Below are 25,742 nucleotides of genomic sequence, written 5' to 3' on the forward strand. Positions count from 1 at the left end.
ATTTTTATCTCAAAATACATAACGTCCAACTTTGGACACACTTTAGAGTGTGGCGGTTAAGCATATGATGAAAATGAGATTATACGGTGGCAAGAACAAGTGAACCCATCGGAATTACTTGGTTTTCTACACAATGTGATCTTTGAAGGTTTTTACACAATTAGCTTATTACTAAACTACTCATGCATCAGGATATTTACTGGGTTTTAATTTGGCTTTGCTTAGATGTGGATTTACTTGTTCCCTTGTTTCACCCGGGTTCAATTTTATCAGGTGGAGAACTATCCTGGCAATATAGGATACTTTCATTAATTAGAAATGGATGATGATTGGCTTATAATAGGCCTACAGACACAGACGTAGCCTCACATTATTGACAGTAAGTATCAGTAATGTCAGTATTTTACCTTTGGGATGAATTTTGAATGTCTATATGTAGCTTGGTGTACATGCCAATTTTACAAAAAAGTTGCACCTTAGATGGATCTTTGCTGGATTAGGCACCACTTGCACAGGCTAGAGACAGGTCAGCAACAATCTGGTAACCACTCAACTGAAATCTCTGGGGAAAAATGTGTACTCTCCAACCATCTGGCAAGTGGACGTTGTTGGCTATCATTGTGAAATTGATTCCTAAAGCCCAAGTCGCGCAGGCCTAGACTGGTCATTGACCTCCCTGGCAACCACAGATTACTGGGAAAAAATGTTGCCCCTTGCACCGATCGCTCTCTAGGCCTGTATGACTGAGACTTACATGTTTGCTAATTTTATAAGTATAAGGCTTCACATTTTACATCATATTGTATAGCAGTAATAATAATAATAGTGGAAAGATAACCTGAAGATCTACCCATATTCTAATTTCTAATTTTAAATGTTTTCTTCTCATGTTTTATATGCACTGGTGTGTTTATAGAAAGTTGTGCTTGTGTGAATGGAGATACATAGGTGTGCATGTTTTGTGAGAGACACAAAAGGCGATAGAGAGGAGTTAACTTTCTTGTATTCCCTCTGTGTTCCCCTTCAGGTAAGAAAATCCCCAATGTTATATAAGATTTCGTCATGACTTTCATTAAGCAGTCTCTGCTTTCACTGTAATGCTAGTGCCATACACACACAAACACTAGTAGTCTGTAAGGTACCAACAGGATGCCAGTCTCTGGTTCACATGGAGAAGTCTGCTATCTTATATTGCTAGATAGCTTCACCTGATACTGTTCTCTGTAGATATGACACCTCATCTCAGGCCGAAGACTCCTGTCAGTGAAATAAACCAGTACAATAAAGTACATGTGGATCATCTGAACTGTACTGCACATTAGGTGTAGGCCTAAATGTGGACTCAGTGAAATAGTCTATTGTGCCCACTTGCAATATAGTTATCAAAACACTGGTGCCATATAGTCTTTTTTTTTTTTTTTTTAACCATGTAGGTATTTTTGGATTCTCCAGATCTAGCAAACAATAATACAAAATATTGTGTCTATATAATAAAATTAATTTTAAATAAATTTCACTTATCAGCACAATTTCATGAATCCTCATGATAGTGCTCATCAAGTGAATGAGGCTAAAGTGAACAGAAACCAAATCACTGCCAGTGAAAAGGAGAAGACACTTAACAGGGTGAAAAGGTGAACAGCAAAAACGGCGATACAAACACACACTGACACCACAATCATGTGAGTGATTAAAAATTTCTGCTTTTGCAGATTTTATGATGTTAATGATTGTGTACCGAGTATTCCAGAATTGCTGCAACATAACATAATAGCAATGTGCACTGATTGTGACCTCTTGAAGTTTAAATAGGCTATAGCAGCACAGGACTACCAACAGTTATCTGAGACGACAATCTGGACGTGCTGACCAAAATCAAAGATTGTGAAAAAATTGCCTGGTCTGATGAGTCTCATTTTCTACTTTAGCATTTGGATGGTCGAATCAAATTTTGTTAAACACCATGGAAGAACCCTGTTTGGCATGAACAGTTCAGGCTGCTGGTGGTGGTGATATATTGGTGTGGGGGATTTTTCTCATTTGGCTTTTAAGTGGCTTAGAACAAACTGAGAATTATTTAAATGCCAGCTTGTACCTGAATATTGTTGCTGGCCATGTCCATCTCTTTATGACCAGAGTGTGCCCATGAAGCTGCTTAAAACAGGATAATACTCCATGTCACAAAGCTCACATCATCTCAAACTGGTTTCTTGAACATGATAAGTTCTCTGTACTCAAATGGCCTGCACAGTCATCAGATCTCAATACAGTAGATCACCTTTGCGATGGGATGTAATGGGAAATTCACATCATGGGTGTTCGTTCACCGCATCTGTATGATGCCATCATCTGAATATGGACCAAAATCACTGAGGAATATTCCCAGCACCTCGCTGAATCCATGCTACAAAGAATTAAGGCATTCTGAAGGGTGTAAAAGTGTACAAAGTGGCCAGTGAATGTATATCTAATACAGACATTCAAGAAAATGTTTATATATTACTAATGTATCTTAAATGCAAATTTAAAAGATATCACACACCTCATGAGAAATGAGAAATGTATAAAACACATTAAAATAGATCTTAAAGTTGGATTTTTTCCCCATATATACACTTCAGAAAGCAGTTTTATTATATAATTATGCCTTGATTATGAGTAGTTGAGTGAAGATATGCTATTAGAGTAAGTTGGTATGATGACTGTCGGTGCAACAATTGTGGCTCTGAGTGACATATATACACGTAACCAGAGAATATGGTAAACACGACCACATGAGCTGACAGACTGTGTGATTGTTGTAGTGTGCCTTTACACATTCATCTTGAAAATGAAGTTAAAATGAAGATTACAGCATGTTCGATGATTAACAACAGTCTTTCTAACCTTGAATTTGCAAGAAATTCCTATTAGCAATAGCTGAATTTCCTCCTGTGTCACATCACAAATGCTGTGTTATTTTGCAAGGTTAGAATAAAATAGCCCTTTATTGTCATTGTACATGTACAATGAAATTGTAGGTGCTCCACACCAACTGTGCCTAAATAAAATATAAATATTCATAGTGGGAACAATAAAACAAGCAGTGCTTTTGACATTTCAAATTAAATGCTGCTGAAGAGAACAGATGATTACTATTTGAGAGTTCTTGCTCCTCAGATGACTTTGTGGTTGCTTTACTAAAACAGGTTGTTTTCTCCAGGAAATTTCTATAACAGGAACCTCAAAAAATGAATATATAACCCAGATTATGATCATAATGAGAGGCATCCAAGGGCAATGAGTGAAAAGGGAGCTGCAACTGAAAAGAGAGAAAGGAGGACTGAATGACACCTGGGAGGAGATGGAAGGTGAGAGTTCACACGCCACCTGGTCTGTGGTAGTGGACTGTCATATAGATAAGTTACAAGCAGGTGCAGAAGGTTGCGAGTGAAACAGATATCTGGCACACACAAAGATCACACACACACAGACAGATGTCTGGTTTGCTATCCTCGTGGGGACATCCCAATGAAATAATGCTTTCCCTAGCTGCTTTTTCACATTTTGAATGTGAAAAATGCCTTCAACCCTGTGCGGGCCTGGATTTTGGTCCCCACCAGTATAGTAAATTTCAGATTTTTCTCCCCACCAAAATAGTAAGAACCCGTACAGACACACACACACACACACATGTGTGTATTTATATCCTTGTGGGGACATCTCATTGACACAATGCTTTCCCTAGCCGCTTACCCTAACCCTAACCATCAAAAATGAATGCCTAACCCTGACCCTGACCCTAAACCTAACCATAACCTAATTGTAACCCTGACACTAAAACCACATTTTGAGTCTCAAAAATGCCTTCAAACTCGTGGGGACCGGGATTTTGGTCCCCACGAGGGCTGATTGTCCCCACAAGTATAGTAAACTACCAATTTTTGGTCCCCATGAAGATGTTAATACCCGTCCACACACACACACACAGACACACACACACACACACACACACACACAATGGAAATCATACAATAATTAGAGTTTCAAGAAGAACAACATTAAGCTAATAAAAGTCAGAATTGTGATGAACTTTAGCACATTGTAGTTAGCAAGTCCTTTTTTATGAACAAAGGTTACTACTTCCATCATGTAGTATGCAAAAGGAGTAACATTTGTCCATTAAACCCCTGTTGATTAATTTTCTTTCTTGAAAGATGCTATGAAAATCTAAATTATTATTATTATCACAAAGGCAGTGGGTGACATTTCACATTAACGACGATGCAAATCTGTCTGTTAAAGAAACTTCACTACTCCTGTTGGCTGAATTAACAGCTATAGTGGAAAAAATGCTTAAAAAACAGGAAATGTCCTGCCAATACACTATATTTTTAAACTGATAATTCCATAAATGGAAAAATTCAGAGTGTGGTTAAAAAGTACAGTGGAAAAAGAATCCTTGAAAAATTTAAACACTGCACATTCAGGTGCAGCAAAAAAACAAAAAAAAACAAAACAAAACCTTAAAAAAATATACAGAAAATTCCCTAATTAACAAATGGCACATTGTATTGTATTTTTACAGATAGTTTTTGTTGTTGTTGCTCTCTTTTGCTTGTTTTGAATGTGTGCATCAAATACCTGCTAAGTGATATAAAAAATAAAATATTAGAATTTGATTCGACACATTGGAGTGCAACATGGAGCTTGGATGGTCTGTTAGTATAGAAAATTGCACAGTAAACCATATCATTTTTTAGATAATTGCAATGCAATCTGTTATATCTATTATTAGTACGTACCTGTTCTTTTTCCACTAAAAGAAGTTAAAATTTCACATTAAACAGTTGTACTTTTATGTTATATTTTAATGTAAACTATGATGACTTTTATAGGCACAGCAATGCCTGTTAAATTCAGAGGGTCAAAAAAATAGCACAAGTTTTTAATCGCACAACAGAAACTAGAAAGAGAAGCATCAAAAATAAAGTTTGTGTTTTCATACTTGCATTTCAGTGAAATGATTTTCATCTAACTGTCAGGTTTACACACTTTGCAGTTCTTTATTCCGATTAAGAGTTGTTTTTATTGTTGTCAGATATACAGTGGAACTGGTTTGGTGCCTGTTGCTATGTATTCTAAGACAACAGGCATATTTTCAAGGACTTTACTCATTCATATCATTAATGCTAAACCAATTTCCTATCCTCGTTTAACAGATTAAGAGGAGGCCTTCATACCAATACATCATTGTTGTCTTTGATGACGGTTCAGGTCTCTAAGCTTGCAACAGCTGTATTTTCACTAGTAACACAATTGAGCCTTATCGCTAACATGGATTACGAGAGAAATTTAAAGAGGACTTACCCATCTAAAATGCTAAATCAAAATATCAGCCATCAAATCAGCTAGAAGTAAAAACAGCTTTTGATATTAATCCTACTGCTTATTTATCCAGAATGTGTTTATGTTGGCTTGTGTTTGTGTGTGTCCCATTTTCTCTTGGAGTGGGGTTTTAACAACATCCAGTCAATCCGACTACATCCCTGGCAAGGTTGGTTAGGTTTCTAAAATTGTGTTCCATTACAGACACTAGATACCTCATCAAAATTGTAATTGGTAATATAATCCAAGGGGTTACCCAAACAGAGTAAAAGATACTTCCAGATTACCTTCAGGATTTGTTGTAGAAACATATATATTGAATAATATATAAATTTACAAATGTCAAACCATGGCATCTGAAACTTTTTTACTTTTCATAAAGACATGACGGTCTCCTCTTTTTTTTTCTTTGAATTCTTGGTTCTCACTCTCCCCTCACAACTATCCTAAAGGAATATCCTTTCAATAATGTGTGGTTTTTATAATGTATAACTAGTCTATTTTATTTTGTTTGTTTTTGTGGTGCTGTGGCCATCATAAAATCAGTTATACTTATGTGAAAACCTCAAAAAAAGCATAAATATTTCACTGTCCTATGCATGTACAGAGGGCACCACACACATGTATACAAGATGGGAATATAGTGGAATTTGAAAACATAATGATGGCAGCAGCCATCAACAGTCAGGTCAATTCAGGTACAGCGAAAATAACATTTTGATTGACTGGCTCAGGGAGCGCTTTGTGTTTTTTGCTTCAACACTTGTCATTGTGTAGGTGGAGGTGACAGCAGGAGGTTGTCTACATTTACACACACGATGTAAATCTCTGACAGGATTTCATTCACATGGATCGAAACAGTTGTAAATACCCACAAAGATATGTACTGAATCACATAACTTTTAAACATTTAAGCATCAAATGAGGATTGGGCCTGGTTTTGTTTTTCATGTTCTATTATTATTGTAGAGTGAAAACGAAGTAGCTACATTGCTGACTTTTATTAAAAAAAGAAAACATTAAATAAAGAAAAAGTGGTTTCAGTGTGTGTGATTTGTGTGAGCACTGGGCTGAAACTGCACAGTGGAAGATCCCTGTCAAATGCTTAAAGATGCATGAGGGTGCTCCATCATTAACGAGCTGCTTTGATGGAAAATTCCACAACTGAGTGAGAGATAAACGGAGCGAGATAGATGACAGAAGACTGAGGAGGGCACAATGAGCCTAGGTTGGAGACAGAGTTTGTGTGACACATGGGAGAGAGAATTTCTGTGAAGACTGGTGTGTCCCTCTTCTGAACTTCAGTGTGTGTGTGTGTGCATGTGTGTGTGTGTGTGCTTTCATCCATAATTAACTGCATCCGGTGATCCTGCTGTCATGGTGTGTATACATACATTACAGAACAGACCCTGACAGATTTATTGGCTCACTGGTTGTTGTAGTTGTTGTTTTTCTCCTTGTGATTGATTTTAGGCTTCTTTTGTTTTTTTGTTTTTGTTTTTTTTTTGGGGGGGGGGGGGGGGGGGGGTATTTTGTTTTAGTTTTTTCTATTAAAAATTGTCAGATGGTATAAATGGAGTTTAATGAGAAAAATGTCAAACATTAAACCATTAACAAGGCAAGACTGTGTAGAAATGGGTTTATGTAGAAGGTAATCAAAAACAACTTGTGAATAAAAAGTTCAATTTCAGGGACCAGCAGAATGCAACGCCACATGCAAAACAAAAACCCTGTTTTCATTTTGGTTAGCTGGATCACCTAAGGCCAACACAACAGGCGGAATTTATTCAACTGTGCAGAGGGAAGCATCGTGTTCTGGATGGGGTTGGGGAGGACAGGGGGGAATAACAGCATGAAAACATCAGCATGAATACAATCATCTCATCTGTGAAGAGTTTCCGCTGTGCTTATCTGCCAGTCATGAGGCGGTAACACGGGAACGGTGGTTAAACCACGTTCTTGTGCAACAATTTCAGAACACAACAGTGTTTCACCATATCCAGTCATGAGATACACAGCAGTTGGCTCTTGTTATTTATGTCTCACACATGAGGGCATATTAAACAGTAGATAATACTTTGATATTCATTTCACTGGTTTTCCTGATACAACAAACAGGGTTGCTACAGCTTAAAAAAGATTTAGAATGGTGACACCACATAATCTGTTTTATTTTAAAATAACTACTAACTATTATCAACTTTCATCAGCTTTTCTAACCACAAAAATCAAATCTGACCAAGCCCCCCCAGCTCAGTTGGACCCCTTGAGTGTGGGGGCCCCTCAGATCTCGGACATCTGGGCCTGGTCTGCTCTGGCGTAGCCCTGTGACTTCTGCACCGTGGCTGCTGGGTGACACCCATCCAAGGCACTCCTCAGCTCTTTTCTAGGTGGGTGGCACGATTGCCTCTGCAGTGGTCCTCCTTGGGCTCTCGTGGTCTGGGGGGCATCTAGATGTCTGGAGCCTGGATCTCGTCCATGCCTGCTTCATGTCCTGGGGGCCAGGGCTACACCTGCTATTAGACACTTATATGTAGAACTTTATGAATACGAACAAGCTCGCACACACAGGTGTACAAACAGGTACCCACAGGCACACACTGTCTGGGTTGGCTGCTGCATCTAAACATATCATGCATTATTAGTACTGTATGCTGCTCAGTAACATTCAATATTTATTATTTATTTATATTCAATTTATTTACATTTATTTAAATAATCATATTTATTAATTATTTAACATTACTGTTATGTTCGTTGTTGCTGTGGTTTCCCTACTGTGTTGTCTGCTTTTTGCTTGTGTCTTTTTTTCAGCAGGTGATCAAGCTGATTTTTAGTGTCTGTCCTCTCTCTATCCCTCTTCTCCTCTATTTTTTTCTCCTCTCCTTCTGTTAACTCTCTTACCAACTTCTCTTTCCTTCTTCTTTCTCTTTCCCGTCCTCTGGTCCTGTCCCTTCTAATTGTATTGACTTAAAATAAAAATATAATGATAATAAAGATCAAATAAACTATGACAATCAAGTGGACCAGTATAGCAAAAGCCATGATGGTCCAATTGGGAAAATAAATCTGTTGGGCATTTTTCTTGGCCTTAGGACAATATTTCTGATTGCTAAAGTGCCAGATATGACAGGCAAAAAAAATAATAATAATAATAAAATAAAGCAAAGCATTTGATTGTTGAAATTACACAGATCTACATTTAGACACTGAGGCCAAAAATCCCTAAACTGGAGGCACTACACACATGCAATAGTCACCAGGAAAAACTTAAATTAAAAAGGATGATTAGATGAAGTTTAGTTCTAAGGGTCAGACAGGTCAAACAGGAAACTAATATTCTGCTTTACCAGGAAATGGCATTCCTTAGTGTTGCTCAAAAGCAAAAATAAGACACTTTTCTTCAGTCTAATCATCCAGGCTCTAAATTCAAAAGATTTAGAGTTTTTGTAAGAACTTGTCAATAAGGTCACAGTGATGATGCTAAGGATGATGGGAATTATCTTTGCAGGTATTAATTAATGAAATTCCAATTATGACCTGCTGATAGAATCACAGGAAACATTGTTGCATCACATAAGTGAGTAGCATTTATCCTTTTTTACAGATTATATGGTAATCAATACAATAGTTGTTATGACATTTCAGACCCAACAAAAGTAGAACAACAACAAAATCAGCATTGATACCCTTAGAGCCACAATTATTTTTATTCATGAATTCAACTAGTAAAAACCTGCCCTTTCGGCAGTTTTTTCTTCCCTCGTGTATGACAACACAGACATAAACAGCTGTACATAAACACAATAATAATAATAATAATAATAATAATAATAATAATAATAATAATAATAATAATAATAATAATAACATATTTAATGTTCTTCTTGTTTTCAAGCTGTCAGAGTCCTGGGTTTTCTGACCCAGTGTTTTGAGTTCCTGTGTTTTTGTCGTTTTGTATTATGAATTATGTATTAAATTCTCTTTGTCTATAGTTTATTTCTATAGGGTCTAGTTTCTTGTGGTCCCAGTTTAGTTCCCTGATTGTTTAGTATTTCCTTCTATATGGCTTCTGTATGGCTGACCCCTGTGTCCCTATCTAACAACCAGTTATTAGCGTTAGGGGGCAACTACTTTTTCACATGGGCCAGGTAGACACGTGGAGAGCTTTTTTCCTTAATAAATGAAATCATAAATTTTAAAAATGCCTTTTTGTATTTACTTGATGAGAGATTTTGGCTCACTTTCATTTGTAGAATTGTTTTCAGTGACACTGGGCAAAGATAAACAAGCATAAACTCTGACACAAACACTCGATACATATTTTTACTGAGAGAGATATATCTGATGTGTTTTTCTTGGTTTGACGTTGTGTTTATCTATGCATGTGTGCTTTAATAGCACAGAGAACCAGATGGAGATCATCTATACCTTTAAGGCAGTATTTGTCAAAACCCATTTTCATCATCTCAAGCAACAAAAAAGCATAAGACTATCATTAAAAAATAAGTCAACCTCCAGATGTGTCTCTGCAGCATTTTATCAGTGACAGAAATTTCAGAAAGAAGCAAAAAAAAAAAAACCTAGAATTAATTATTCCTCTCCTCACGTAGCAAACACTCTATGGTATAATCACTGGTACAATCACAAGTAATGTACTTTTAGAGATATTGTCATTAAAGAGACAGTGAGTAATGTGAACTCAATTTTATTGATGTCAGTCCTAATTTTTTTATTGCTTTTGAGCAGAGGGTTTGACAAGTAAGTGCCCAGTTAAAACAAAAAACAAAAACAACAATATATAATTCAGGGCCCAATGGAAAATGCACACATTAATTTAATTTTTTTGAGAATGCTGTTAAATTTTTTACATATTGTATCCTGACAGAGGATGAATCTCATTCTGCATTACGTTATGACCTAGTTTGGCAGAAGTTTTTTAATTTAACGTTACAAGTACACAAAGAAAAGAACTTGTGTATTTCCAACCTTTATCCCATGTTGTCTTTATATGACAAGTCTGCCACATACTCTCAAAAACTGAAAAACCAGCAAGGGCATCTTTCTTTCTTTGCAAAGCCAGCTTACTGCCAGTTGACTGGCTGGATCAGTGGCTGATGCGGAACAGCACCAGATGTGTGTGTTATCTGTATCATCCATCCACATTTATTATATAAGAGGATCTCTCTGCAGGTAGCAGGCCATCTGTATGAAAAAGGACATGGAACTGAGAGATCAAAATCATCTGTTCCTCTCTGTGTCAACACATGTTACCATTCAGACAGGAGTGTGAAAGGTGGATTAGATGGTCACCCGAGAATGCGGTGTACTTTCGTTAATAAAGCCACACCCCCGATTTAAGCCTGTCTTGACACCATTGATGTGTTTTTCTGTCATCTCTGTTTATTTGTTTGCTTATTTATAAGGAACCCCATTAGCTTCCACAACAGTGGTTGCTAGTCTTCCTGGGGCCCAAACCACCAAATACAATCAAATAAAATATTACACAATAAAGTGGATGCAAAATATCTGCACAATTTGGCTCTTACATCCACAGTAAGGTTTTACAATTGTGAAAATATAAGCATATAAGTATGAATAACACTATGACAAAATACACAAATTTCCATTACAAATGACAATGCCCTCTTACAATATTTACAATACATTAAAAGCCGCCTAAATAGGCTTTTAAGTGATTTTAAAAATTATGAATAGAAGCTAGTTCTCTAATTGCATAAGGCAACTTATTCCTCTGAAAAGATGCTCTAAATATAACAGTTTTTCAAAAAGTTGCTTTTAACTGGAGGAGTTACCAAATTGCGGTTTGTTGAAAATCGTGTACTATGATTATGTATTTCGTCTGGATACTGCAACTGAGCAGAAAAAAAATATGGTGTGTTTAACAGTCTTGCTTTCTTTAAAAATACAAGTAAGCCATAGTATAATTTGGCTTTTAGAGAAAGTCAAGAAAGTCATGAATTTTATCGATATTTGTATAGTATGAACACCTTAACACTAATCTGGCCACCTTGTTCTGGACTAACTGAAGTCTGTTCAGATCTGTCTTCTTAGCTGCTGACCAAATGATTGAACAGTACTCTAGATGAGATAATACTAGTGCATTAATGACATCTTTCATAACTGAAGAAGTAATATAAAAGGAGCATTTCCTAGCCATAGCTATGCCCTGTCCCATTTTCCTAATAACAGAGTCGATGTGCTAAGACCATGAAAGGTGGTGGTTTATGGTAACACCAAGTAATTTAATCTGGGTGACCTGTTCTAATACCGATCCAGCTATGGAAAGATTTAGCTGTGGGCTGTTGACTAAGCGTACTCTATTTCCTATTAACATAGATTTGGATTTGGATACCTTTAAAATCATGTTATTTTTACTTATCCAGTCAAATATGTTCAGCAAATCTTGTTGCAATTCGCTGGTCAATTCAGAGTTGCCACTGGCTGAATAAAACATGGTGGAATCATCAGCATACATTACAAGATGAGATTTATTCAGGACATACGGCAGATCATTCATGAAAACTGAATAGAGAAGTGGACCGAGGCAGCTGCCTTGGGGTAGACCACAGTTTATTTCACAGCCCTCAGAGAAATAACCATTATAATTAACCTTTTACCTTCTTCCAGACAAATAACTTTCCATCCAGCACAAAGCAGTTGGTGAAAATCCATAACATTTTAGTTTATCTATTAAGAGATCATGATTTATCAAATCAAATGCAGCACCAACCCGACCAGGTTCCCATCATCTAGATGTTTATACCAGTTATCTGTCATATGAATGAGAGCTGAGCTGGTGGAGTGACCAGGTTTGTAAGCATGTTGAAATTGAGTGAGTAGATGATTTTCTGTTAAGTAATGTTGAATTTGATCATCGACAATCCTCTCCATAATTTTATTTAGAACAGTAATAGGTCTGCTATTGAGACCATTAAAAACTTCATTCTTGTTTTTAGGAATAGGAATTATTTTCGATTCTTCCCACTGCAATGGAAATAAGCTGCATGCAAAAGATCTATTAAATATGTGACATATAGGAAGGGACACAAAGTTGGCTGCAACTTTGAGCAGTTTACTGTCTATGTTATCAGAGCCGGAGCATGTATCGTCAGGAAGTGATATTAATAAACGCTCTACCATCTCAACACTCACTGTCTCAAACTTAAATTGGCATTGCTTATTATTCATGATAACATCTTGTATAAGACGCCGTGATAAGGTGGGATCGCCTCTGCTCATATTAGATTTTAAATTTGTTATTTTATTGCTGTAGTAATTCACAAAATAATTGGCTATATCCTTAGCTTTACTTATAAACGTTCCATCCGTGTAGATGTGTGACACCACCGGAGCAAGATCTCTACCCATTATATTATTTAAAACTTTCCACACCTTCTTGCTGTCCTTATTGGTCTCCTTGAGCTTAACTTGATAATATACTTTCTTCTTGCACCTATTCAATTTAGTTACTTGATTTCTTAACTTACGATATCTTGCCCACTCTTGTGGACTGACAGACTTATGTGCTTTTACTTTTGCTATATCTCTTTCTGACATTGCAGCCTTAAGTTCATTATCTAGCCAAGGTGCGTAGTTCTTTTAACAGTACATCTCCTTAAGGAGGCATGTTTGTCAGCCAGGTAGCAAAAGTTTTCAATAAACATAGATAATGCCATTTCAGGGTCACGCTCGAGGCAGATGTCAGTCCAGTGAATTTCCTTTACGTCATTAATATACTTGTCTGCACTGAAATTTTTGTATGATCTGTGAAAAATAATATTTTGTGCAGTTTTCAGTGGTTTCATTTTCTTGGTCAAGCCTACAAGATTATGGTCCTATAACCAACTGGAACAGAAACAATATTTGAGCAATGCTCTGGAACATTTGTATAAATATGATCAATACATGATGATGACCTATGACCTCCTGCGTTGACCGTGACCTGGGTGGGAATGTTGACGATCTGAGACAGGCAACAAGTCGATGCTGATGAACTTATCTTTTTCCTTAAAGGACAAGAAAGAGCTGACCAATTGATATTAAAGTCTCCTAATAAGAATATGTCTTTGTTTTCCTCAGTTACTCTTTCCAGCATTTCACAGATTCGTTCTACATACAACATATTGCTACTTGGGGGTCTATAGCAGCAACCTGCTAATACAGCCCTGCCATAGAGCGGGTGTAACTGAACCCACACAATTTCCAGATCATCAAACATTAAGTCCATTCGTAGTTTGCTTGCCATATTATCATTAATGTATAGGGCTACCCCCCCCCCCCCCCCCACCAAATCTGTTTCTGTCTTTGCTATACAACTTATAACCATTTATTTCGAATTCATTATTCTTAAAGGCAGCGTCTAAATGAGTCTCGGAGATAGCCAGCACAGTTATACTGTTTGTTGACAACAGTGACTGAATTTCCTGAATCTTATATTTAAGGCTACAAATATTAACATGAACTACTGAAAAATCTTTGCCGGAGAATCCGGGAATAAGTATAGGGTCGGACATTTACAGACCGATCAATGTCAACAGCTACAAATGGCAACATTGCTGAAGTCTAAATGTTTTGGCCTCTGTAAAAAAAATAAAAATAAAATAAATGTATAGAATGTATCTGGGCTATTTAAAAATACACTGTACTCTTCCCGAACAGCATGAAAAAGCAGATGCAGCAGGCACGTGCACGTGACATGATTCACATTTCAGCAACTGAGATAAAATCCTGGTGGATTTTGTAGTTTTGAATAAAATCTATTTTTCAAACACAATATCATTTAAAAAAAAAACTACTTTAATTTAATCCCAATACTGTAAATGTCATTAAGCAGAAAAGCCTCAAACATGAAGAAGGTCCTAAGGCTACAACTGAATATAGCCTAATTTATAGCAACAGGTTGCTCAAATGAAACCAAAAGCATCAAGCACAGACTGGAAGACAGGAGCTATTAACAGCTAAATTTTAGAAAAGCAACACAAAGACTTGATACAAGGCAAATAAGCCTTAGAAAGTAGGTTTCTGCTCCTTCGACATCAAACTTGCCATGTCACACATTAGTATTTGTGCCCTTTCCCAGAATTCCTTGAGCTTTATGAAGCTGGGTCTGGAAATGAAATGAAGACATGCCATAGGCAACGGAGACTCACCACCGAATCGATGTAAAATGATAGTGAGGTAATGATTACCCTGAAAAGGCTGAGAAATGAAAGAGCCCTATTTTGTAACAGCTCATCACAGGACTAACCATCACCCTGCAGCTAAATTCGTAACCATGAGTGTTTTTGTCAGTGATGTTCTGATTTTTAAACTCTGAAAGAGCACTTACTGTAGAAAAACAGGAGCAATTTTTTGATTTTCAGACATACCACAACCGCTGTCACATTTTGTGCTTTGGTATTAAAAATGACTTTAAACTATAAAACATTTCATTAATTTCCTTGAAGACTAAGCCATGTTGACTTTTTTTCTAGAAAAGCTTAACCATAGTGCATTTTAAAGATTGTAGTTATAATGTTCTCCAAGGAAATTAAAGTGATTCTGAAGGGTTGATTACCACCTTTCAATTACCTTTTACATCATACCATCTTCAGGTCAAACACCTTCAGGTATAGATTTGTCTGACTGGTTGGTTTCATAACTTCTTCATAAATTCTTTAAAGAATTCTACAATACATCCAGCACAATGTTGAGTGTTAAAGAACCAATAATGACAAAACTATGCCACCTCGGTGAAGGTCTGCACTCCACTGCCTCAGCAATACAATTTCAAAAGTATGAAAACATAGATACAGATATTTTACTCAGCTTTTGTAAATTACAAGCCTCTAAACTCAACCTTCAACACTTTAAAACATGTTAAATGGAAATCTGCACTCATACAGGCTTCACTTCACAAAGTATGTTTGACTAAGTGTACAAAGAATGCACTTCACTTGTTTACATCAGTATTTGACAAAGACTGTTTTTTTGGTTTCTTGTAAACCTGAGATGATTTTTGACTGGCATTCTCTGAATGTGAAGAAAACTCATTGAAAGATGATGGCTGCCTCCGGCCTTGTGATGCCTCAGACTGTGCCTGGTCTTTCTGCCACAGCGCCCGGATGACCGGCATGATGCTAAAACACAGATATTCAAGTTCAGTTGAGTTTGGCTAAAATACTTGAGATTGAAAACTGTTAAAATTTCAAGTAAAATAATTCTATATAAATCCTATACGCAATAAACAGTGTAATAATTTAAGATAAGAGATGCCATCTTACTTTTCATTTATATTCTTCTTGAAGGTAGAGACAGTTCCTTCGAAAAAGAAAAAGGCGAAAACTCTCATGGTGTGCCAAGTCAAAAGAAGAAACTCAGGCATCTGCTTGAACAACAACTCCAGCCTGGTGGAAATAGAGAGGTCACAGTGATTGCATCTGCATAACAGATGTTACTGAAGCATAAAAAGTAAATAACAAACTACAAGTACAGTAATGTGAAAAAGAAAATACGCTGTCTTTAATTGTGAGGTTTTACATATTAGGAAATATCGTCTGGTCCTCACCAGAATTTAAAATGAGATAAATACAGCTTCAGCTAATGTAATGTTGCATAATGATAAAGAATGGAAAGCACTGCTATCAGTAATTCTAAAAGGTATACGAGAACATTACCACATTACGTCTTTGCACAAATATAGGAATTACAGAACTCTGTCATCATCTATTTCTTTGCCAAGAGTTAGCAGCCATTTCCAGGAATTCTCCAGCAACCTCATGATGATTACATCATCTCAGAAATTTTATGGTCATTAGTGAAAAGATTGAGCTTTTTTCTTTCTTCTTTGTTTATCAAACAAAAACAGAGAGTTTCACAGCACACAAAATTTCTGCTGGCCTGTCTGTGTTGTGTTCAGTGTATTCATTACCTGTCCCTATTCTGCAGTACAGCATAATAAGACAGCATGAGGGGCAGGAGCAGGTAGGATAGGATTCTTGCAGGGAGTCCAAACATGTTCAGATCAGTCATCACATTGCCCAGCAACACTGAAATGCAGACATGAACAAAGATAGTTTTGCAAAGGCAAAGTGGAACAATATGAATGTTTTGGTTCAATTTCGTTGTACTAAATCATTCATCGTTCTGTTGACATCACATTGATAAACTGACCAACGTCAAATTTCATTTACATTGCTATAAAATTGCTATTTCCCTATTAGTAATATTTGTGCCTGTGAGTGTGTTCAAAGCATACCGTTTTTCACTGTATCAAAATGGAGAGGAGGATATTGTGCAGCTTCCTGTGTAGTAGAGTTGCTCATCTGAATGGTTCCGTTGTCTATAAAAGATGTCAGTTTGGTGGTCCCGTTTTCCAGCTTCTTCTTCTCTTCTTCATCTTCCATGGTTTCCAGATGAAGCCATGTGATATTTTGATTAACGCTAAGTGGCCCTTGGGACAGTTTTGAACATGAGAGAAAGAAATTAAAGAGAAAGTTAGGCAGATTAAGTTTAGCCAAGAAAAACTGTTTGTTTGTTTGTTTGTTTGTTTGTTTGTTTGTTTGTAACTCTGACTAGCACCTGACTCACCATTACTCTGAAGGAAATGAACAGCATCTTTGTAGCCACTGTGAAAGGCTTCCTCCATATTCTGGAGGGGGAAAAAATGACATAAACATAATTAAATGTGACACAATGAAATAAAAGATCAAAAATAATGTAATGTTTTGTAATGTAATGTTTAATTTCCTGTGCTATATTTCTAAAAATGTTAAACACAAACTGCTACTATTACACAATAATAGATTGAGAATAGAGATGAGGATACAGACAGTATAGGATATGGCGACATATAGTTTGGGTCTGACCTCCAAAGTCGTTGGGTAAAGGGCATTGATGAACCTGAAGCTGTTGTCCAAATTGCCCTTGAAAGTGACACCATGCGTTACAATGTCCAGCCCACATGGTGCGTCGCCAGGGCAGATGTCACTCTTTCCAGAAAATGGGCATACGGTCAATGTGCGACTGGAGGAACCAGGTGCTATAGGCTGAATGCCGCTTAAGCCACCATCCAAATAGAACTGCAGCAGAGAATAACATTTGGGATTTTTATTTCGAAAACGGGGCTCACAAGGTGCGTGGAGGGAATTTTTGAGGCCACCAAATACTCACTACTCCTTTGAATGATGGAGGTACAAAACCACAGTAACCAGGCAAAAAACAGCTACAAAGCAGTGCCTGAACACAGCACACAACAGTTTTTAGTCAACATGGTTATTAAGGTTTGTTTTTTACTTTTCTTATTTCTGAGCTCCAAAACAGTAGAGCAAACTTACCTGTACTACATCTTCTTTGGAGTCAAAATCAGACATGAGAATTTGCTCGCCATCTGTCAGACGGGTCATGGTAACAGCAAGGCGACCGTTGGCCAGTTGGTGTGCATTAGACGGAAGATGCTTGTTTAAAATACATTCCAGCCAGTGAAAAAACTTGATTGAGGGGTTAAGTGGTCCAAGGGTAAAAGACTTCACTTTCTTGGCAAAATGAATCATCTCATCCCGAATGGTAACTGTAAATTAGAGGATAGGGGGAATAAATGTGTAATGAATACATCCAACAGAAGTCATTGCAGAACATAAGAAAGAGTCACTTACTTAGATTCATTTCACAAACCACAGCAGCTGCTACCAGAGATCCAGCAGATGAGCCAAGGATGCTAGGTGCGGAGTGTAGTATCCAAGGTGCATAATGTAGGAAGCACTGGGCAACCCCTAACTGGTAGGTGGCCAGGAAGCCTGATCCAGAAAAGGAGATGGACTGAGGACTTTCAGTGTACTGACAACTGGAAACTCCAGGGGTCATTTTCTAAGGCTTTTCAATGATCTGTTTAAATATTGTAAATGGAGAAAAACTTTTTTTTAAAAGAAATGGAGAACAAGCTAAGGCAAACTTAGATGAACTATCCACTCAGATCTTGGGAGAGGGTTTCACAGTCAGTGTTTTTAAATCCATTGCAATTAGACATAGCATGTTGGTCATGCTCATGTGAACAGGGGGTAAAATAAGGATTTCTAATGTTGGGAGGTTGTGTAGCTCCATGGTTGCAATGCATAAACCAAAATACTTTCACATATATACTATTTGAATAAAAACACTTTAAACAAGATGAGAGAAGGTGGAAAGTTTTACTGAGTGCACATAAACTGATAAACTACCAGCTGTTGCAAATAAAACGTTTCTGCGATACATTCTTACATTCTTACATACATTCTTGTTTATCCGTATCATATATAGGAGTCATAGTCAATATTTAATTTATAATTACTTGACTGATATTTCAGAGTATAGAAGGTTCTGCACTGGAGACTAATGGGACTGTTAATGTCTAAGATTAAAACACTCATTTTGTTGAGTTGTGATCTTTACTTCAGTCATGTTAACACTTGGTTGTTAATGTTTTGTGGTTTCTAAAGTTGGAAACAGTGATTTAGCATGACCCAGGCTCCTGTAGCAATTACTGACTTCCGCCTGATCTTTACGTCATGCAGTGTTGCCTGTTGGACACAGGAGTCATATGAGATGTCTGACTCCTGACAGATAATGTCACTATTGTCTGCAAGTAGGCTACTCTTGACTTTCTAAAAATTAAATTAATTTGGTGTGCGTGTGTTGTGTACCTCATTAAGCATTATACACCAATAATAAACTAGCTTTTCTAACTTTCTTAACTTTACTTTACTTGGTACTTTACATGCATTTTTTTAAGCAAAGCTGACTTATTTTTGCAGTGTTAGATATTAGAGGAGACATTGAAGGAAAACCATGATGTAATGTAAGCTGCTCTGATATTTTGCTCAAACCATGCCAGCTACCTAGACAGTTTCAAATGAACTTAATCTTAATGTAACAGATGCGGCTTTTATACTATTCGGATAAAATCGACATGTTGAATAAGTAAATTATCGAACTGATTTGCATTCAGGTGGGAACAAAAAAAGCTGAAATGTCAGTTTACAGTCTATTCCTATTTCTGTGCTGCCATCTGTCTAATCTGTTTAATTAACATCAAACTGACAAAGTGGAGATGGATATGTAAGATGCCTTTTTAGAAAACCCTGTGAAACACTCTACACAAGCCTCTATTTTACGAATTCTACAGCTCCAACTGAACAAAGTTATTATACCTAATAGGTCAAAATGTTTTTTAGGCCCATAACTGTAAAAATTGCATTGTCAAAGATGGGTGTAATAAAAGATGAGCATCCGCAGATGACGAGTAAATCAGCCATGGCTCAGCCAGTCTTGTTTAAGACCTGCCTATCTTATAACATGTGGTGACTTTTTGTCTTTTTCTTAAGACTAAAAATATTCAAAAGCCAGCTAAACCACTGTAGAAAATACGAGTATTTGAATCATTGAATTGTAAATCCTATTAGATTGACAACAGCACCCCCTGCTGGTAAAATTCAGACCATTCAACTGTCAAGCGTGAATATTGCAATTGTTTAACAACTATCTACTTTTGTCCTGACGTTTGGCTTGTCATAAGAAGTTAACTTTATAATTTTCATCTCAGAAAAACATTTATATGAAATGTTTTATCAACATATATAATTGGGATAGCTCAGTAGGTAGAGTGGTTGCCCCATGATCGGGAGGTCAGGGGTTCGAATCCACTGAACGGCTACCCTGAGGTACCCCTGAGCAAGGTACCGTCCCTACACACTGCTCCCCAGGCGCCCAATGGCTGCCCACTTCTTCACTGAGTGAATGGGTTAAATGCAGAGAGAAATTTCCCCACAGGGATCAATAAAGTATACATTATTAATATTCAGCTTTTGAAGCATGCCAAATTCATGACTCTTTTTTTTTGGTTTGTTTGTTTGAAAAAAAAAACCCCACACACAATTAGTACTATATTTATATGCGTTATAAAATATTTATTTTTCCAAAGCAAGTTCAATGCAAACTTTTCACACACACACACACACACACACACACACACAATGAAACACCAAATACTTAACCTACGGGTAGAAAAAGCTGCTTTCCACCACTGAAAAAAATAACAATTTGTAAAAATCCCATTCTGAGCTACGCTGAAGATTTCAAGGTATTACTACTTAAGCTGAAACTTTCAGATACCGTACCAATAATAACCTGACATTTTGACTTATTGATGGCAATTTTTTTCTAGTGGTGGAAACAATCTTGCATATTAACCAGCATTCAAAACAAAAACAGTTATTTATCCTCTCTTATGTATCCTTTCTGTTATTAAACTCTTATTAACCTGTTATTGGACTGTAGTCATTTCCAACCCATAGCTGCAAGACCTGTAAAGTTTATGAAAATAACTTTGATCTGTTATGTGATTATATTGAACAAAGCAGATAATTTTAAGTCTTGAATATTATTTTGCTGGCTGGATAATTCTGTGATTAATTTCACAGTTTTCCTCACTCTTAATATTAGTGTTTACCCAGATCACAGTTATACACACATTGATTCAGAAAAAAAAATTAAAATAATCTCACAGTAAACAACACAACTGTGTTTTTTCAGACTGTACATGCATTTTTTTTTTCCTCCCCTGAAAGCTCAAACCACAAGATAAATATATTACAACCTCCTATTTTATTCAGTAAGAGCCGTGTTGCTATACATGATCCACGGTTTTATTCTATCTCACTGGTGCACCAGTCGGAGGAGGCTGTGGAGATGTCCGATCAGGGGAAACCTCAAAATGGTCTTCAGAGAACTCTTGTGTAGGACTGGAGTCCGGGAAGTCGCCATCTTGAGGTGGAGTGTGTTCCAGGGAGCCGGGAGCCTCGACCTGCTGTTTCCTGATATCTTGAGGGAGTTTCAGAAATCTGAATGGAGGCGACGAACAGGCAGGAAGGATGAGTTTGAATGTTATTTAAGACAAAAATAGAAAGGGGATGACAAAGAAAGGAGTAGAGACGAGACCTGAAAAGGAGTTTTTGTCCTCTTTCTTTTTTGATAATGTTCAATTTGTAGTAATGCCGTAAAGCCCGGGACATTTTCTCATAGGTCATATTTTCTCGGTTCTGTAAAAAGAGATCATGCATCATTAGTCATGCAAGTCATGCACTACATTATTCACTATTCCCCAATGTTCCCTGCTTTTTTCTGTTTTGTTATTTTTCTCTCTGCCAGTGTAGTCATTTTTCCTGATGGATAAAGCACAGAGAACTGGGAACTCACCTTGTGGTTTCCCCAGAGCCGTGCTAATCCATTGGGGTCCACCACCCTGAAAACCAAGCTGTCCGGATCTTCCCATCGAATGTATTCTTGGTAACGGTCATCACAAAGCAACTGATACACATAATCCCACAGCAGCCTGCACTCTGGCCATGATTAAAAGAGTAATAACACACATGTTGGCAAAACTTACACTACTGTCATTAAATATACGTATTTAAAGTTCAATTTAGTACTATTTAGTATATTTCTCAATCTCAGTGCCATGTTCCAATAAACACGTATATAAATGGTGTGGTCACAAGTGTACATGCATTAATCATGTGGATGAATGCCATGGTAATTTACATCTTTTAATGATTTATTTGACCTGTTCTTTTTGTACAGCAGATATCTTTAACGACTTTAGAAAACAAGAACTAGGTACACAAGTTTATATTTATTTTAGATTCTCTCTAATCCACACAGGGTCAACAGTATATATACACAGGCTCACTAATATATAGTTGAATGTCCCACAGCAAGATGCATTTAGTAGCCATCAACAAGCCACTTACCATTCTTCTTGGCAGAAATGGTAAAATTCATGTGAATTAGTCGGTTTCCTGGCACGGATCCAGGTTTTAAGAGTAGTCGTACTCGTTCGAATAACTTGTACTTACACACACTTGCTGATAATATTGGAATCTGGAGTTGTTTAGAAATTTCAAGAGACCTTCCGAAGTTCTGAAATTCTATCTGTGTTCTTTCTTTTTTATTATTTTGGTAAAGAGAAACTACCAATTGTAGTTAAACAACAGTGTAGGACTTTCATCACCACTTATTAAGAGATTTAAATGAATGTATGTATACTTTTCTCCCTGTGTGAATCAGAGAAAATCCACATAACTTTAAACTTGTCCATTCAATTTCTGCATTTTAAAGTCATTAAAGATGTATGTTGTACAATCATTCCAGCCAGAGAAAGAACAGTTCAAAGAAAATCATTAAAAGCCTCAAATTACCATGACATTCATGCCCATGACGAGGAAAGGAAATTTCTCACCACAAGTGTACCTGTAAGCCTGACATTAATATATCATTTTGAGCATTCATTTAGATATAACAAAAGAATAAAATAGCTAACTATTGAATATTTAACGCGCAGGTCCACTTTTGGGTTATTGCTTCAGGATGTTGTGTCTGTTTTGCTCTTTACCTCACAAACAAATCCAAAGTGTTGGACTTAAAATTGTTTCTAGGAAACTGACTGTGTTCATGTTATTGGTGAGTGTGCATTTGCTGATAGTATATAAAATGCTGTTTATGATATATGAGGTTTTTTTTCTTCACTTTTTAAAGAGACACGGTTTTAACAATTCCGTGTGTTTTTTCTGTGATTAAATACATGAGTAAAGAGCACAATAGTCAACAAATTATTGTAACAATACCTGGGATGCGACCGTTTGCCTTGTGCAGCGGACTCCTTGGCTTATCTCGACTGGAGAGGTTCAGAGGCTCTGGGATGATGTTCTTCGTTTGGGGATTACACTCATCCTGATTGTGGTGCAATGTTGAGGTACCCGCTGATCCGTCTAAGAGACACAGACACAGAATGCAACAAAGAGAAAGGCACAGAAATGAAGCCTCTGAAACAGTAGGAATTGCAGGACAATTTATTTCTGGTATGGCCATTTGTCATACTCACTATTTTGTGTGAGTGGCGCAGACAAAGTGTAACAGATGGGGCGATCTGTAAGGGGTGACACTGATTTTGGCTGGCTGCTGACAGTGGCCCCGACAGCAGCCAACACTGCGGTGGTGAAAGCGGGTAAAACTGTGAGTCAGAAATATGAGGAAATGTGAAATGCTAAAGTGAAAGTAAAAGTGACTTTACAGCGACATGAACATTTTATAATATCAGGCTTAGCACAAGCTAATGTTTAACACAAAGACTGTTTTACTTCTAGCAGACAGGGCACAGAACAAAGTCATTGTTCTGAACTTGAGAGTTAAAGGATCACTTTTTTCCAGGAAACTGCAGACCATTGGCCAATACATTCTTTTTCTGGGAAAGATCATACAGTTTTTTTGCTTGACAAACATTTGTGGGAGTGTGTGGGTGTGTGTCTTTGTGTAGTGTACTCATACACCATTTATGGTTCTGGTACTTCAGCATTTCCATTTCTTCATCATTATAAATTATGTGATAACTGCTTAACACATCTGACATATGGAGATGTAATTAGGTAAGCAAATAAAATCAGTTTTTGCAGAGAAGTCAATCTTTTAAAGTACCCAATCACAAAATAATGAGGGTTTATTACATCTTTGCCAGCGAATCACTATTACTCACATGTGAAGAAAAAGCATAGAGCAAAGGAAAGCATTTCAGTTAGGGGTAAGCAAACATTGATTAGCATCAGTCTTTAAATTCTGGGGATAAGAAGTCAATGGATGTCCTCACATGTAGAGTAAAACAAAAGTGGGAAAGAGAAAGGATTCCCACGTGACATGTTTGCACATGTGGTAGATCAGGAAGTATTCACACCCACGATCCAACCAGAATAAACAAGTTCTTATGTGGATATAAATGTTCCTGAAGACTAGAGATCCTGTCGGTCTCCTAAAACTTTACAAAGAGGCAGGGCCTCTAATGAGAACCAAACCAAAGGTGCTTTTATCTATTATTCTGTACACAGACCAACAAGTAATGTTCAGTGTGCCCAATCACTGGCCACATTCAAATCTAAACAAAAACATTTCTCTCTCCCTGTGTGTCTTTGTTGAATTACTGTACACAACACACTGCTAAATTTCTTGTAATTTCTTTAAATTCTACTCTATTTTTTCATTTTTTTAAGTTCTATTGATGATCTAATGCATTTTCTTATTTTGCCCCATGTAAAGCACTCTGAGTTACCCATTTGTCTACAACTTGTGTACAAATAAATCTGTCTGCCTTTACACTGAACTGTAGTATAGCAGTATATATATTCATAAATGTACTCCTTAATTTTACTCACCCGGGGTGCCACTGACTTTGGGAGACTGTGGCTCTTGGACTGTGTGAGCGATTACCTGGCAGCTGACCGGACCCTGAAGGTGTCCAGCTGCCACGGGAGGAGTCGTGTTAGGCGGGTCACATACCACACTCCTCCTCTGCTGCTTCACACACTGAAGGATCTCATACAGAACATCACCTGCAGAAAAATGAGGGATTTCATATGAAAATGCATACACGGAAACAGGTGACTTCTATCTACGTAACTCATGTCCACCTGAGCTGGGGCAGCGGCGTCTGAAGTCCTCCTTAGTGAGGAGACACAAGGCTCTGCCGTTCATCTCAAATCGCCCCTTCTCCGGCCGGCGCAGCGAGTACTCCTTTTGAGCCCAGTGGAGCCACAGGGAAACATCATCCTTATCCCACAGGGACGGGTTAATTCCTGGAAACAATAAATGCATTTCAAATCAAATGTGCTTGCAGAAGGTGCTGCATATGTGTATTTGCAGTCATATCTGCAATTAATATTAACAGATAAGTAGACTAGATAAGTCAAAAAGAGAGGATAATTTAACTCACTCAGCCTTCCAGGCAGATGCCACAAGTCTTCTTGAGTGGGAGGACTAACCAAAGGATCTTGGGTAGGTGGGGAGTGATGCACAGTGGAATGAATGTTGACTTGCTTTTCACGTATAATCGATGGAGGACTGTTTTCTTGCTACAAAACATCAATACAAATGGCTATAGTCACAGTACTCAGCAGTTTTTGGACCAGCAATGCTGAGCAACAGAGAGCACTCATAAACAACAGCTGCTGGTCACGGTCCAACGACTAAGGCACGAAAGCTCAAACAAAAACTGAATCGAATTCTAGGTTTATTGTTTTAGACCACACAGCATTAAAAGATTTGCCCCCGAAAGACTAACTTACCTTGATCAAAGGTGACGGGGAAATGCTCTCCATGGAAATGTCCTTTAATCTGCTCGACTGCACAGAAAATAGAGTGATTTCCTCATAAGCAGACGAGCAGGGTTTTTTTTTTTAAACGAATGAAAAAAAAAACTTCGGGTCACGTCTCAAACAAAACTCACTTTTAGACGAATACCCTCGAAGATTTTTTTAAACGCTACTATTTTCACAATCGACCCTTCCGGGAAATGAAAA

At 37.3% G+C, this 25,742-nt stretch overlaps 2 protein-coding genes across 3 annotated transcripts; both read right to left on the reverse strand.

Annotated features, from left to right (window-relative positions):
• Positions 1–15,322: 15,322 nt before the first annotated feature.
• Positions 15,323–18,231, reverse strand: pnpla1 (patatin-like phospholipase domain containing 1). Its single transcript, XM_063465025.1, has 9 exons — positions 18,024–18,231; positions 17,706–17,938; positions 17,542–17,607; positions 17,238–17,450; positions 16,960–17,020; positions 16,628–16,822; positions 16,301–16,418; positions 15,654–15,776; positions 15,323–15,509 (listed from the first exon to the last, which is right to left on the reverse strand). Exons 1-9 carry the CDS (start codon positions 18,229–18,231, stop codon positions 15,323–15,325), a joined length of 1,404 nt encoding a protein of 467 aa, XP_063321095.1.
• Positions 18,232–20,342: 2,111 nt separating this feature from the next.
• etv7 (ETS variant transcription factor 7) lies at positions 20,343–25,610 on the reverse strand. Of its 2 annotated transcripts, none has more exons than XM_063464714.1 (9): positions 25,509–25,610; positions 25,157–25,295; positions 24,855–25,019; positions 24,600–24,776; positions 23,282–23,386; positions 23,025–23,168; positions 21,598–21,740; positions 21,340–21,440; positions 20,343–21,242 (listed from the first exon to the last, which is right to left on the reverse strand). In XM_063464714.1, the coding sequence occupies exons 1-9, from the start codon at positions 25,539–25,541 to the stop codon at positions 21,053–21,055; spliced, it is 1,197 nt and encodes a 398-aa protein (XP_063320784.1). In that variant the 5' UTR covers positions 25,542–25,610; the 3' UTR covers positions 20,343–21,052. The 2 variants fall into 2 exon arrangements, with proteins under 2 accessions (XP_063320784.1, XP_063320783.1); XM_063464713.1 differs by having other exon boundaries at positions 23,282–23,410.
• Positions 25,611–25,742: the final 132 nt, after the last annotated feature.

Source organism: Pelmatolapia mariae, linkage group LG20 (genome assembly GCF_036321145.2).
Source record: "Pelmatolapia mariae isolate MD_Pm_ZW linkage group LG20, Pm_UMD_F_2, whole genome shotgun sequence".
Lineage (NCBI taxonomy): Eukaryota > Metazoa > Chordata > Actinopteri > Cichliformes > Cichlidae > Pelmatolapia > Pelmatolapia mariae.